Raw genomic sequence first — 15,150 nt, 5'->3', positions numbered from 1 at the left:
ACTTAATCAGACTAGTGGAATCTTCCCCTTATATCTCCTAAGTGGATGGAGACATTACATTGTAAACAACTTGGGATATATTTGTAAAAATGTTCAAACTTTTAATAATTTTATATAGTCTCTATAAAACTTTGGTGATTAATATGATTAAATATATATATATATATATATATATATATATATATATTTAAATGAGAACGTGTGAACTAATTTTTTGAGAAGTATGGAAAATTATCCCACCTTATAAATATTAACCCCTAAAATTTTCCATACACAAATTATAATTTATAATGGTTAGAGAATGTTAGCATATATTACAGGTTAAACTTGAATTATTTCAAATATTACAGGTTAAACTTAATATTTCAAGAGAAAATGGCTTTGTACTTCGACACCAACTTACATGAATATTTAACCACTGCATTGATTTATAAGGAGAGCTACTTGTCACTCAAGTGAAAACAACGAATTAGAGATGTAACCATGTATATAACTTTAATAATTTAACATGGTATGCAAAATATCAAAGTGGCACTGTTGAGAAAACCCAACAAAAGACAAAATATCAGCAAAGACCTACGTAGATATAGCAATTTAACACATACAGAAGATCTGTTTGTGCCTGAACATTAAATGCTCCAGATAACCATACATTCTGTCAGGTGAAAACAAACTAAAATAATGTAGCTACCTGTTACTACTCAATTAACTTTTGGCCAGTTTTGGGGAGCTTCGTATTTATTATTCTTTATTTTAATCGGTTACACAAAATTAAGATACATTTGCTTTTCTTTATGCGTGGGACACTTAGGGTGGAACTGCCAGATTGCGCACCTTTCTTCATCTTGTTCTTCATCTTGTCTTTGCTCTGTTCTTATTTTTTGTGTGGATTTGTGTCAAAACCATCAGCATTGTCGGAGGAACCTGGGGTTATTGCCTTGAGCCTCAATTTCAATATCTCTGTTAGATGTTAGTTTGGCTCCAAACATTTGCTCCCTTACTAATTCTCTGCTGCAATTTTCTCCAAATGACAAAATTTTACAATTAAGAGATTACAAATCTTCCAGAAGCATCCGTAAAGAACATTTTGCTTCCCAAGAGCCATTTACTCTGCAATGAAAATATACTTTGTAATAGCTAAAATTAATAGCAATTGAAGTTACCAGAATCAGGACTACAACCTCCCTGGGTTGGGCAATCAAATCCCAGATTGTGTGACCAACCTCTCAGCGCTACACTAATCAGGGATTTGGTCAGGGGCTAACTAATAGGGATTGAAGTCAACAGAATCAGGAGTGCAGAACCAGGTGGGGGCAAATCACATCCTGAAGCGATAAAGAAAGTGGCAGAAATTTAAAAACTTCATTCAGGGACTCAGTAGAAGATTTTTTTTTAAATATAGACATGAAAAAATATGGAAATAAATACTTTCAAAACTACAAATATATGTTTATTATTAACACTATAAAAGTGAACCTCATGGGAAAGCATGGTGATATCATATTTACAGTGATTTGATTAATTTTCCCCACCGCCATTTAAGAGTTTCTGGTGAAGGATTCATGGCTGCAGGTACTACAGCTGACTAGATTTTGTGTGAGATACGACTGGGATCCATTCCCACCAAACCATTTATTTTGAAAAATGAATCCCAGCGTAACCCTGACCCAAACTTGAATCTGTAGATTCATTTTGAACTTGATCCAGATATAACTTTCCAAAGTAACTTGATCAAAATACTTGATCCAAATGCTGCTTTCCGTATTTTGGCTACTGAATAAATCACTTAACTGTGTCAAGTTGCTTTACATAACTAAGATATATCCAGATGTTGTGATTTGTTCATACATCATCCATTTTCAGCCAAAAACCAAAAAAAGTTAGCGCTACCAATCTTTGGGGTTTTACAAATTTTTCAGTACAAATATTTCATCGCAGTCAGTATCTGCAGTTCAACCCATCCATCCTTTTGTGAAGGCAAATGCTCTTTCCTGTCTTGAGAAAAAATCCTTTATGGGATAGACTAAACTATACATGCATTCATACATGTATAGCGAATGAGAAGTAAGCAGACTAAGAAAATATGCTATTCAGATTTAACCCTTAATTCCAAAACATCTACATCCACACAACGGTAAACGTCATCCAGTTCTTCATCCGATACTTGTTTTACAGAAAAATAACTGTGAGCTTTTTCTAAAAAGGTTTGTTCTGCTTGCCTGTTACGTCCATAAGCTAATAGAATTACTGTTTCTGCATCTGAGGCCATCTTTAATGTACTCAACAGCGAGTCCACTGCTTCAAGACAGTACATGACATCGGTGGCAATAATTAGGTCAAAAGGGCTTATTAAACGTTCAGATCTACTTCCCCAGACCAGTGGGTGTACAGAGACAGTCTTCTGCACTTTATTTATCATAATATTTCTTTGCAAAAGATCAAGATTATCTGGAAAGTCGGTAAGCAGAACTGAAGAAGCACCAAGGTAAGCTGCAACAATGCCTGCACAAGATGAACAGTAATTAAAGTAGTGAAGTGACTCGTGAAGTGTTTAGAAATCATTACAAACATTGTCATTTAAGATTGAACAACAATTGCCCACACAAGCACATTAATCATTTAATTGGAACAGATTTGTACATTGCTAAACCAGTCATCACAAGCAATGCAACTGGATGTTACAACTTATTACACAAGAAAAGTTCCCTACAGCTAAAGACAGAAATTAGAGCAAGTTTCAAGGAAGTTTTGTTATACCGCAAATTTGGTCACTCCTATGCCAGATTGATTTTGAAACAGATACATACCCTCCTTGCAGACTTAAATATGATTTTGAGACCTCCCGAGCTTTGTATGTACAAATTATCCATGTTTTGAACTGCAGCCATGTCTTGCCTTGAAGCAACCGACAGGTGACCCCATTGTGCTAGTTAGCAACCCGTGGTGACCTACAAAATAAAACTGACCACAGGTTGCTAACTAGCATTCTCTCTCTATATATAGAACAGGAAGAATGGGACCCGAGCAAAGCAAGCAGGCTTGAGACACTTGTTGCTTTAAGATGTTGTTATTGATATCAAAGTTAGGGGGAGACCCTAACATCGACAATCTTATTTGGAGTTAAATGTGGATAATGTTCGGAAACCCTTTTATGTAAGTCGGCCCAGCATTAAGGAAGGGTGTGAATTCACACCAAATAGCTATGAGCAAAGCAGCGGGGAGAGATCGAGGTTAAGAAACAGAGGGCCAAGATATTTACAAGCTTGATTGTAGCGCTACAGGTGGTTCGACACACGAACGTCACAGTAAGCTTAAATTTCGAAAAAACCCTCAAAATTCTAGATTGCAAATCACTTTGTTTTGGTCTGCCTCCGTCAGTTAACAGACAGAGAAATTGCCGGCAATAAATGATCCATCTATCAAACACTTGACATACCGGCATTTTTACAAAGGGCCTTGTTTTGCAGATTCACAGATATCCGAGTATAAGTAGCCCCTGGTCATAGCGGTGCTATGCAATAAATGATTCATCTATCGGACACTTGGCATACCAGCACTTTTACAAAGGCCTTGTTTTGCAGATTCACAAATATCTCGGTATAAGTAGCCCCTGGTCATAGAGGTGCTAGGGTGTAGTACCTGAAGGCTAACCGGCTAACTGCCATTGGCATAAGCTGCTTTTTTTTTTAATTGAAATTTCTCTCAGTCAACATAGTCAAGATAAACATTACTTAGGCAGCTTTCAATGGAACAGTACAAAACTCATTCATCTTAATGAGGTTCAGACTTGAACGTGGGTGAAGAGGTTATCATTAAACCCTCCCAACAACCTAGGCTACATTCAATTGACTTGTTATATCACCATTTTATCAAAGCATGGTTGCTCATGAAATTTCCCGATTATATGGGCTCTTGGTCACAGACTCACAGCCCCTTGTGAGAAGGTGTTAAGGTGTAGCTCCTAAGCGCTAACTGCCCTCGGCATATCGGTGCTACTTCAAAAAGTGCAGACTCAATCATTTTTCGATATTCTGAGCCCCACTAACTCCTGGTCATAGACCCAGTCACAAGGGTGCCAAAATTGTAGTCAACAATGTCTGTTTCTGCAATTACGACTACAATCCAACAATGCTTTTTAACAGTTTAACAGAGAATGGAGAGCTTAATGGACTATTTATCTTGGGGAGGTTTCTTCTGACCCACTTCTTATAAAAATCTTCATAAATAGACAAATTTTCTCTACAAGATTAAATTTGAATGTTTCCCACCTGAATGACTTAAATATAAACTACATCTGTTTCTGTCAAGATTTTCCTCATCTGTTTCTGTCAAGATTTTCCTCTAACACATGTTTCTCATTTAGAAAATTCTAAAATATTTTCCAACTCTACTGTTATAATATATTTCGTTCCTTTTGAAAAAGTCACTTACAAAATCCCCTTCACATGAGAATGATGCAGCCAGTTACAGCCTCTGCCGACACATAGAAGCATACTGAAAACTGTGGCCACGCTGGCAGAAGTGACTGCAAATGATGGGGGCAGTAGGAAGGCATCTCTGCATGCAATTTCTGATAACGATAGCAGAGTAGCAGCGCATGAGAAACAGCAGCATCTAAAAAGGAGGTTGGAGAGATGGAAATCTGAGTATGCATTCAATAAGACTGGTTGCATCTACATCAGCCTGGAAATTTGAAGGAGAGATGGGAATAGGCTGATTGAAGGCCAATTAGTCCAGCAGCAAATGGAAAAAATGCAGACAAAGGGCTGCGTTGGAGAGAAAAATGGTGGATATGGAAGGGGGCAGAAGCAGATTGGACCCTCAGGATGGATCGCAACTGAAATCTGAAAATAACCCCAAATATTGTGCATGTGTCACAAACTGCACAGGAAAAAGTGACCCAACTGTACATTTATAACCCTTGCAGAATAAATTAGGAGAAGATTCAGTAAACCCTCAATGGATTGATTTTGGTGCGTCTTCCCTTAGCATATACCCATTGCATGTGAGCAAATCTCCAGGAATTCCTTGAAATTGTTGGAAGAAAAGTTTGAACAGCATGACAGTTACTGAAATATGAAAATAACAAGTCACTGAAATGGGTGAAAGCTGAGAGATTGGAATCCAAGCTAGCAGGTGATATGTTTTTCCTTTTCAAGCATGATTCCACATGCAATGAAACATGGCAAGTTCTTGAAGTGGCAAAATGGTTTGATGTTGATTGGAATGCATGGAGATGGACTCTACCATACTAGAGGCCTTGGATTCAGGTACTTATGGCTACCCTCCCAGACAGAGCAAGTAACCAAATCTGTTTTCGTATATAGAACATGACACATTGCTAGTTTTCTACAATATCCATAGTCTGGGCAGGATGATTTCAACCCTGAAAATGTCAATCAAGAACAATAACCCCTCTGGATTGAGTTCACCAATATGTCAATGCTGGCTAGAGCCTGCTTGAACACAATAGCAGAAAGATTTGGTAAAACTCCTGTCCAAGATCAGGGTATTCATACTTGCAGGTCAAATCCAACAGTGTGTAGCTGGACCTTACAAGAAAGCTTCCCCATCAAATAAAATATGCCACAGGAGCAAGAACTGTTGTCCAGAGAGTACACCATTTAAGTTACATCCAGGTATGACTTGCATGTCAGGAATCAGGATACTAACCATCAAATTTGTGATTGTCGACATAAGAGAGTCAAGCATGAGAATAATGGAATTCAAAAGGAAATATGTAGTGAAATCAAAAGGAAAACAAAAACTATCGAAGAGTGTGAACCTTCTTGAGAGAGGAGGCACTGAATAAAATGGCATGTCCCATAATAAGCCTTGTGATTCAGGAAACAGGAGGAATGGACTGGCAGATTCAAGGCATCAAGAAGAGGAAATACGTGGTACAAGTTCAAGAAAAAACCTCCCTCTTCCCTCAAAGATGAGCAAGGTCGAGAATGCTGAGCATTATAACTTATTCTGCATGAGCCCTACACGAGTGGATATTTTCACTAATATTGTGATTTTCGTCACAAAGGCAGGTAAACAGGTTGATCTTTGATGGCCTAGGGATTGTGAATCTTGTGATGGCAATTGATGAGACTATTGGTGACATAGTCATGGATGGCTAAATAATATTGATGCTATGGTGATTGTTTTCCTTTCATTGTTAGTTGACTTGGTTGTGGAGCCACTATGATCATTGGATGGTTGATGATAGATGCTGATGTATGACTCCCTTGATGGAAAGCCCTAGCAATTTTGGGCTAAGCTAAAATTGTATTGGCATCTTAAATCTTGATTGGTTGGCATCATCATGCTAGAGAACACTTGGCACTTTTCTCCTTTCATCCCCTTGGATTCATATTCATCTAGGAAGATTTGACATGGTATCAGCATGGTTAGAAGCTCATTGCTCTAACACCTTAGTTCTCGTGGATGTTTTTACGTACGGATGAGTGGCTTATAATGTGAAGCATGGTTTTATGTAAAGTATTCCCTTTCTTTGGCTTACATGTGGAGGCATATACACAGTTATCATCCACTTGATACTTCTTGAGCTTGCGTGGTTTGCTGCACACTTGTTCATGCTTTATTGTTGAGTAATCCGCCTTGTAGGGCTGCCATACTCACCTTCTCATGCATCACTGTTCACAAGTGCCATCTTTGGGGAAGTATCTTGCTAATATGTTGAGGCATACTCCTATTTTATTGATTAATGAGGAGCCACCCCTTTTCTTCATGGAATTTGTTGAAAATTGATGACATTCTACATGTCTTCTTCATGGATTCAGTGCCTTGTTTCAGGATCCATCTTCTTAGCACTTGATTTGAGGAGGAAGTCCACCTTTCTTGGAGCCTTATTGCACACTTATCTATATTGTGGTCAAGACGTCCACTTGGGGAGATGCCACAAGTCTCTGGAGGAGGTCATTCATGGTTTCATACTCTATTTTGAGGAGACGTCCATCTTGAAGGATGTTCATTGCACTGAGTGTTGAAGACATCCCACATTGGTTTTCATTGCATATTTTGAGGATGTATTAGGTTTTATTGCATATTTAATATTTTGAAGATGTCCCACATTGGGTTTCATTGCATATTTTGAGGACATCCTAGCTTCAAGAGCAGTTATCTTTTGACCAAGCACATAGATTTCCACCAAACAATGCCATTAGATGCAAAGTGATAGCGAGATTTTCAAAATGTGGTTACAATAAAAATTCCAACAAAAATTGATTGATTATGGTGTTTTCAAAATCTGCCACCAAAAAATTATCACTACATTTTGACCACTTGTTTGAGGAGCACCCCACTATTTTTGCTTCAGTGCTTTGGTTATTGGGAGAGACCATTACTGATGTATACACATGGTGGAGAGTGCCCTAGCTCTCAAGGCCACATGGCACACATTTTTATACGTTCTTTGGAGGAAATCCACCTTTTGGAAGCTTTTTTATGAGACAACTCACTTAGAGAGTCACATGTGCCACTTTATGAGGATTTGTACTTGGATGTTTCATGTTGGAGATCTACAAATCCACCTTGGAGGATATCAAGTAGGTTTCGAACCCTAGATCTAGGGTTTTATTGCCTATCTTGAGGAGTTGGCTATGGATTGCTACACTTGGAGGCCTCTAGAGGCTAGACATCGGATCTTTGACATGTCTTATGCCCTCTTTGTGGAGACATCTAACTTTCATTGGACCTTTTGCTTGGAGACGTATACATGTGGCTTGACGACCTTGTTATTTTATGTATTGTTGATTAGTGGTTGGGAGTCGCCTCTCCTTTTCTCTATCCTATTGAAGCGTAATATTCTGAGGCACAAATTCTTTGTGGTTGTTGAACTAAAGGTTCTTGAACTAAAGCTCATGTGGCACCGAGACTCCTAATCGGAGTTAGTAAAGACAGTTTTGTGGTTTGTCTGGATATCGAATTTCTGAGCCGAATAGCAAATCTATTTCTGTGTTACCTTAGAGCAGCAAAGGTGCAGAACAAAGGTTAAAGTAAGGATTCGCCCTCTTTCCGAGGTTAGTGAAGTATTCAGGACAAATCTTAGGCCAGCTTCTAGAACTATCCTTTCCTTTGTGGTCACCTACAACAGAGCACATTGAACCCTCCTAAGGATAAATTAGGGCATAGCTTGCCTGCGCCTAGCCCTATTTTAGGCCTGGTGGATAGCGAGTTGGATACAGAGTTGTTTGTGAATCACTGAAGGCTAACAAGCAACTAGTATTCTTGTAACAATGGATTCAAACCTCCCCCCTGGAGCTTCAAACTCCAGCACAACCATTCTAAGTTCAGTCCAGCTGAGTAGATTAGAGTCTGGTATATTCCTAAGCAACTAATAATAAATAATTGACTGATCTGCGGCCAGTCAGGGCACTAGCAACTCCTAGCAAGCATAAATCAAGTAATAACTCAGTCTGTAAGTTGATTGAAGTGGTTTAGAATTGTTGTTGTTGATCTCAATTATAAATACAGTGGTGAATATTTTATATTGGTGAACAATCACCTTTGGAGCCTGAGAATTACTGGTAAAGCAACCCTAGTGGCCAGTTGTTATATTGATATACTATAAAGTTTGTTATTGTCTATATTACTAGACTCTCTATATTATCTCTGCTTAAATAGAATATTGTAAAAAGGTGTTAGTGGTGTCTTATGAATTCCACAACCCTGAGGGAAAAAATTCCCTAGGGACATTATAAGATACACCTTCATGCAGCCTCTTCTCTTCTTGCCATTTGATCACTTGATGGGGATATCTTGGGCAAGGATTCACTCTTCTTTGGCGGATGGTTATGGTTAATGGTCTTCTCATGGTTGTGGATGCTACTTTCATGCCTTTTGTATCACTCTCTTGACTTATGGATGCTTGCTATTTCATGTGCTATCTTCTTCGTGAAGCATCTAAGTGACATTTTATGATGTTGTTATGATGTTAGTTTATCACTCGAAGGAGGGAGTGTTTGGCATGCTCCTCATGCTTTGGATGTATGCTGGGGGGCATACTTGATGATTAGATGGGGTTACCACTTTCTTATGTCCTCTTCTCTTATGATGTTGTGGAGTATGCATGTTGTTGGTGTGCATTTCCTAGGTGATCTAACATTTAGATATTAAATATCACCTGGGGGGGTGTTTGATGATGATTAATAACCTTTGTTGATGTACCTTTTCTTAAGATTGAGTTAGGAGGAAACAACGAGGGAGAGAGATTTACTATTTTTTTCCTTGATGGTCTATCCTTTTCCTAAGGCTGGATGATATATATGATATATTAGTCCATTGATGGTGGTCACCCTAGGTTCAAGGCTAGGTGGATCTTTATCATGTTGTTATCATGGTGAGGTTCTGCTTGATGCAAAACTTTTATTTACATGGTACAACACTTGTAGAGTGCACCCCTTATTGTCGCACATATTGAATATGACTTAATCATTGCAGAGGCCACTTGACTCTATTAGTGAAGCACCTTACTTCATTTGGCATTCTTTCACACTTGGAGGGGTTTTTTCAGAGGAGGCTTAAAGTTCTTGACTGAGCACTCCCTTCACTAGCACAGATTCCAAGGCTTGCATGTATTATATTACTCTTTTGGGAGAAGATGGATTATGGTACACTTCTCTATGTTGATTTTTTGTAGGATCTTCTATAACTGATAATTACTTCTTATGATTTCTTACATTAATCTTTTATTGTATTCAATTTCATCATAAAGCAATTACACAGAAGGTCTCAACAACATAAACAAAATTCCAATAGGATCATGATGAGACAGCCAAACAAGAGACACAAGAATTTACCCTAGGAAAACCTACATGGGGGAAAAACCCCAACAACCTTTTCCTTAGAGAAATTATCAAGTTCAACAGAGATACATCTAAATCTTCTAGCCAAGAACAAGGTCAACTTGACTAGCAATATCACTATGGTCAAACCTGGTCAAATTGCCCTTATGTCAAGTCACAATGCTACCGAATTTCGGCCTCTTCTTGAAGACTATAAATTTGGACCTATTGCCGGATATGCCCAGAAAAACATCATACTTGCAAAGTCAACAGAGAGAGAAGATGTGAGGTCAAACTTGGAGAGAGAAATGTTCTTGTCCTCATCCTTTCTTGTCCTATTCATCCTTTCCTCAGATCATAAGATGTCTTGTGTGTTAGGTCGAATGGTGCCTTGTGGAGGAGGTCAAGTGCCATATATATATATTTATTCCTAGCTAAATGGGTGTCTCTCTGCCTAGGGCCAACTTGACAAGTTTGGAGCCAAAAATTCAAAATTTGAAATTTGAAATTTGAAATTTTGAAACCAACATGAAGAAGATGTCTTATATTAATCATTTCATGGGCTAATCAATAAAAACAACATGAAGAACATGTCTTACATTTTCATTACATATTTCAAGGGCTAAAATATTAATTACGAAGACAAAGCATAGCTACAAAATTCAACACTTCCTCTTAGCTACAAAGGTATTCATAATGACTATCCAAATGTTCTCTTGTTGACAAATTTCTGTAAGAAAAGTTTATAACAATTCATCATCAACATTAGCATCATTCAACTACCATAATTTTGGTCAACAATTTTGACACATGGTAAATCAACAACATCAACAAGTTACCATAATTTCAGTCAGTACCTCTGACCTATGGTGTATCCTTACCATAACCATGGTTGGTGCTCCTAACACATGGTACATCATTAGCATCAACTAGTCACCATAATTTCAGTCCATCTGACACATGGTATACTAACTAGTCTTGGTTCACCATCATTCTGGTCAATATCTTTGACACATGGTGAATCTCCAAAGGCCACACTCTACTTGAGTAATTATAGGCCTGATGCTAAATGAGCTCACTCAACCTATCTGGAGAGTTTTGAGCTTGATGTTGAAAGGCACCCACTCAACTAAGTGATCCTAGGCCTCTAGGACCATTCTTCCTAATTTTGGTCAATATACTTGACACAAGAAGAATAATTGTCCTTTACTGGATCATTCTCCCTAATTTCGGTCACTTGACACATGGAGAATTTTTGTCACTGATGCTATCACTTTGGACCATTTTCCTTGATCCCAGTCAACCTGACCCAGGGAGAACGATTGTCCTGGATGCTACAATTTCATCGCTCCCTCTTGCAGAGAGATGTGAAAATTTCTAAACATAAATTCTATTACTGCAATAACTGATTTATTTCACCTACTTATTATTCAGTAAACATTAAAATAAATTCTACTACAGATATCACATCATTATACAGAAATATATGCACAACAATCAATCACATCAACACAGTTATTTTTGGACAATTGTCCCCGGAAAAACCCAATGCGAGAAAACCAGTGCAGCAAAGGAGGGTTTTATTAATCTTCAACAGCAATTGCTTTTTCAGAAAAATTTACATAGACACTAGGAGAAAACACCTGAGACTTTTTCTCCGAGATTTTCTGACACCCTGGAGAGCTTCTTTTCTCTACTGCGTCAACCCTGCGTCACTCTGCATGGCTCTATGCAGCTTTGATCCCTCTTTGCGTCATCCCGGCGTCTCCCTCTGCGTTGTCTCTCAGAGTCCCTACGTCACTTCTTCTGAGCTCCTTGACTGCTTCTAATTACGCCCTCTTCCTCCACCCTACAACTCTCCCTCTGAAATCGATCTCCTTCTCTTTGAGAATCGATTTTCCTTGAGATACTGAGTATCTATTGGTGTGTCTCCAAATGACCCTCAAGTCTTCTCTTATACTTTTCCTGTAGACAAATCAACGGTCGAGATTAAGTCTCTAATCAACGCAAAGATTAAAACAGATTTGATCCTCATCTCTTAGAAGCTTCTCATCCTTATCTTTATTAATACCCATTAATACTTTTATTTTCCTAATTTTAGACTTAGGAACCCATTAAAAATATTAATGATTTTAATAACTCCTCATCTGGATGGAATTTCTAAAAACGATTTCTAGGTCTTGGGGATCTCATGTGCCTTAGCCTCTCCACCAATTTTCATGGCTAGATCACATCCGATGCTACCACAAATCAACACTCCCTCTTAGTGAGGAATGTGCTCTAGTAATGCTTCACCATGGAAACATCACACTATTTCTCTGCATCAGTACTTGTGTTGATGTCTAGCCTGTTGCCTTACATCGTCTGCATTGTTGTTTCCTGTACTGCTTTCCATGACACTGCTACTGCCACTGCTACATCTATACTGCAGCTCCCTCTCAATCTTTTGCATCATGCTGCCCATAGCACTGCCACTGCTAACTATTGCACTGCATCACCTGATACTTATCCATTTCTGCTACTGAAATGGATTCTTTACCATCCCCATCTTCTCCCTGAAATAAATGAACTTTGTTCTTCCTAGGGCCTTGGTGAGGATGTCCGCCACCTGTTCTCTTGTAGGAGTGTAGCTCAACTGTACCACTCCTCGTTGGACACAGTCTCTGACAAAGTGACACCTAATATCAATGTGCTTCAACCGATCATGAAATACTAGATTCTTAGAGAGCTTGATGCAACTCTGATTATCACACATGATCTTGGTCACTTCCATCCTTCTACTGAAGAGGTTCACAAGCAATTTTCTAAGCCATATGGCTTCGCACGAAGCTGTGCTAGCGGCCATATATTCAGCTTCAGCTGCGCTCAGAGCTACGGATTTTTGTTTCCTACTGCACCAACAAGTCATCCCCGATCCAATGTTGAAACAGTAACCAGTGGTACTTTTCTGATCTATTGAACTTCCAGCCCAATTTGCGTAAGTGAACCCACTCAGTCTGATGTCATTGTCTTTGGTGTACAATAGTCCATGCTCGACTATTCCCTATATATATCTGAGAACATGTTTGGTTGCTGCCTAATGCGCCCTCTTAGGTTCCACCATGAACTGACTGAGGGTGTTGACAGCGTAACAAATGTCTGGCCTGGTATTGACCAGATACATCAGGGATCCTATGAGCTGTCTGTACAAGGTGGGATCAACATCTTTATCTTCTGATGCATCAATTTTCTTCCAGTTGGTGATCATTGGAGTAGCCATAGGCCTACAGTCTTGCATCCTAAATCTCTTCAAGATTTTTGTAGCATATCTCCCTTGTCCAAGGAAGATCTCACCCTTCTGCTGCCAAACTTCCAACCCTAGGAAATAATGCATTTGTCCCAAATCCTTCATGTCGAATTCTGTGGCTAGATTCTTCTTGCAATCCTCGATGAGCCTAGATGATCCTGTCAGGAAGAGATCATCCACATATAATACTAGGACTAGAGGCTCATTCTCTACAACCAGATAGTAGAGATTGGGATCTGCATCACTCTTGACGAACCCCATCTTCTGCAAGTAGCCATCAATTCGACCATACCATGCTCTAGGTGCCTGTTTAAGCCCATACAAGGCTTTCTTTAATTTGCATACATGAGATTTCTTCTCATGTGTCTCAAAGTTGTCTGGTTGTTCAATGTATACTTCCTCTTCTATCACCTCGTTCAAGAATGCAGTCTTGACATCCATCTGATGAATCTCCCATCTCATCTGTGCAACAAGAAATATCACGGTTCTAATAGATGTATACCTGGCTACTAGGGTGAAGGTCTCTTCGTAGTCTATTCCTTCCTTCTGAGCATACCCCTTAGCCACAAACCTGGCTTTATATTTCTCCACACTGTCGTCTGCAACATATTTGATCTTGTAGATCCATCTCGAAGCTACCACTGATCTGTCCTGAGGCCTAGGCACCACTTCCCAGACATCATTCACCATTATAGAGTTGTATTCCTCCACCATCACATCCACCCATACTTGATGTTGAACGGCCTCCTGAAAACTAGAGGGTTCCCCAACCTGAGCTATTAAGGCTTGGTCTCTGTCTAGCTATCTTCACTCCCTTTTACTGTTCCTGGGTGCACCAATGAATTCTTCTACATCCCGTAGAATCTATCAGAGTTCCGGCTCGTTCTTCCTCTGGTAGTAGGTGCATCTGTCATCTCATCCTCTTCCAGTGATTCTTCCTGCTCTGAGGGAGAATTTCTGATATTAGCTTCCGCTGGTTGAAGTGGTTTGACCAACAACTCATCTTTTGACTGCTCAGAAGGCATTTCTCGAGATTTTCTAAAAGCTCTATCCTCCATGAACTTTACATCTCGTCGAACTACTACCTTCCTGCTCCCTGGAAGATAGACTCTATATGCCTTATCATTCTCGCTATATCCCACAAGATATCCTTTCTCTGCAGTTTGATCTAACTTCTTCCTCTTCTCCTCGAGTATATGACAATATGCTAAACTCCCAAATATCCTGAAATGACTAACTTCAGGTGTCTTCCTAGTGAAGACCTGCTCTGGAGTAATCTTGCCCAATGCCCTATGAGGAGTTCTATTCTGGACATAGACTGTCGTGTTGCATGCTTCTGCCCACAGGAATTTTGGCATATCCTGATCATACATCATTTCCCTAGTTGCTTCCACAATAGTCATGTTCTTCCTTTCTGCTACTCCATTCTGCTCCAAATTGTAGGGAGTTGTCCACTCTCTTTTGATGCCCTCCCTAGCACAAAAATCGGTGAAGTCCTTGTCAACATACTCTCCACCATTGTCTGAGCGCAACACTTTTATCTTCTTTCCTGTCAGATTCTCCACTAGAGCCTTGAACTCTTTGAATCGACCGAAAACCTCATCTTTGGTTTTCAAAAAGTAGATCCAAGTCTTCCTGGAATGGTCATCGATGAAGGTGACAAAGTATTCGGCACCACTAAGAGCTTTTATGGACATCGGTCCACAGATGTCTGAGTGTATCAATCCTAGTACACTCTAGGCCCTATTGTTACTTCTTGGAAACGTTGTTTTGGCATACCTGCCCAAAGCACATCCTCTGCATACATCATCTTGTTTAGTATTCAGATCTGGAACTCCTGTTACAGTTTTTCTGAGAATTCTCAGAGCCCCATGGTGCAAATGTCCCATCCTTCTGTGCCATAGTTCATTCAAATCCTTGTCTCCATTACTGCCTATCAGTGCCATTGGTGATTCTAGCTGCAACCTATACAACCTGTTGCTTCTGATTCCGATCTGGACCTTCTTTTTCCAACTCAGGTGTTTGACGTATACTTTCTCCTTAATGAAGAAAACGTCATAGACCTTGCTT

The 15,150-nt window shown here is 39.3% G+C and overlaps 1 protein-coding gene across 4 annotated transcripts in view; it reads right to left on the bottom strand.

Moving 5' to 3' along the window:
* Window positions 1-1,720: 1,720 nt before the first annotated feature.
* LOC149255395 (uncharacterized) overlaps window positions 1,721-15,150 on the bottom strand; it is a 32,454-nt gene continuing 19,024 nt past the window's right edge. For all 4 annotated transcript variants that reach the window (XM_089460479.1, XM_089460478.1, XM_089460477.1 and 1 more), the window contains one exon: window positions 1,721-2,502. In XM_089460479.1, the coding sequence (XP_089316605.1) occupies window positions 2,087-2,502 (416 nt within the window). In that variant the 3' untranslated portion in view covers window positions 1,721-2,086. The remainder of the gene's footprint in view (window positions 2,503-15,150) is intronic.

The sequence above is a fragment of the Pinus tabuliformis genome, chromosome 7 (assembly GCF_031772625.1).
Source record: "Pinus tabuliformis cultivar Carrire ecotype Pingquan chromosome 7, CPIR1, whole genome shotgun sequence".
NCBI lineage: Eukaryota > Viridiplantae > Streptophyta > Pinopsida > Pinales > Pinaceae > Pinus > Pinus tabuliformis.
The sequence above is the reverse complement of the archived record's forward strand: the minus strand, read 5'-3'. Positions and strand labels throughout refer to the sequence as shown.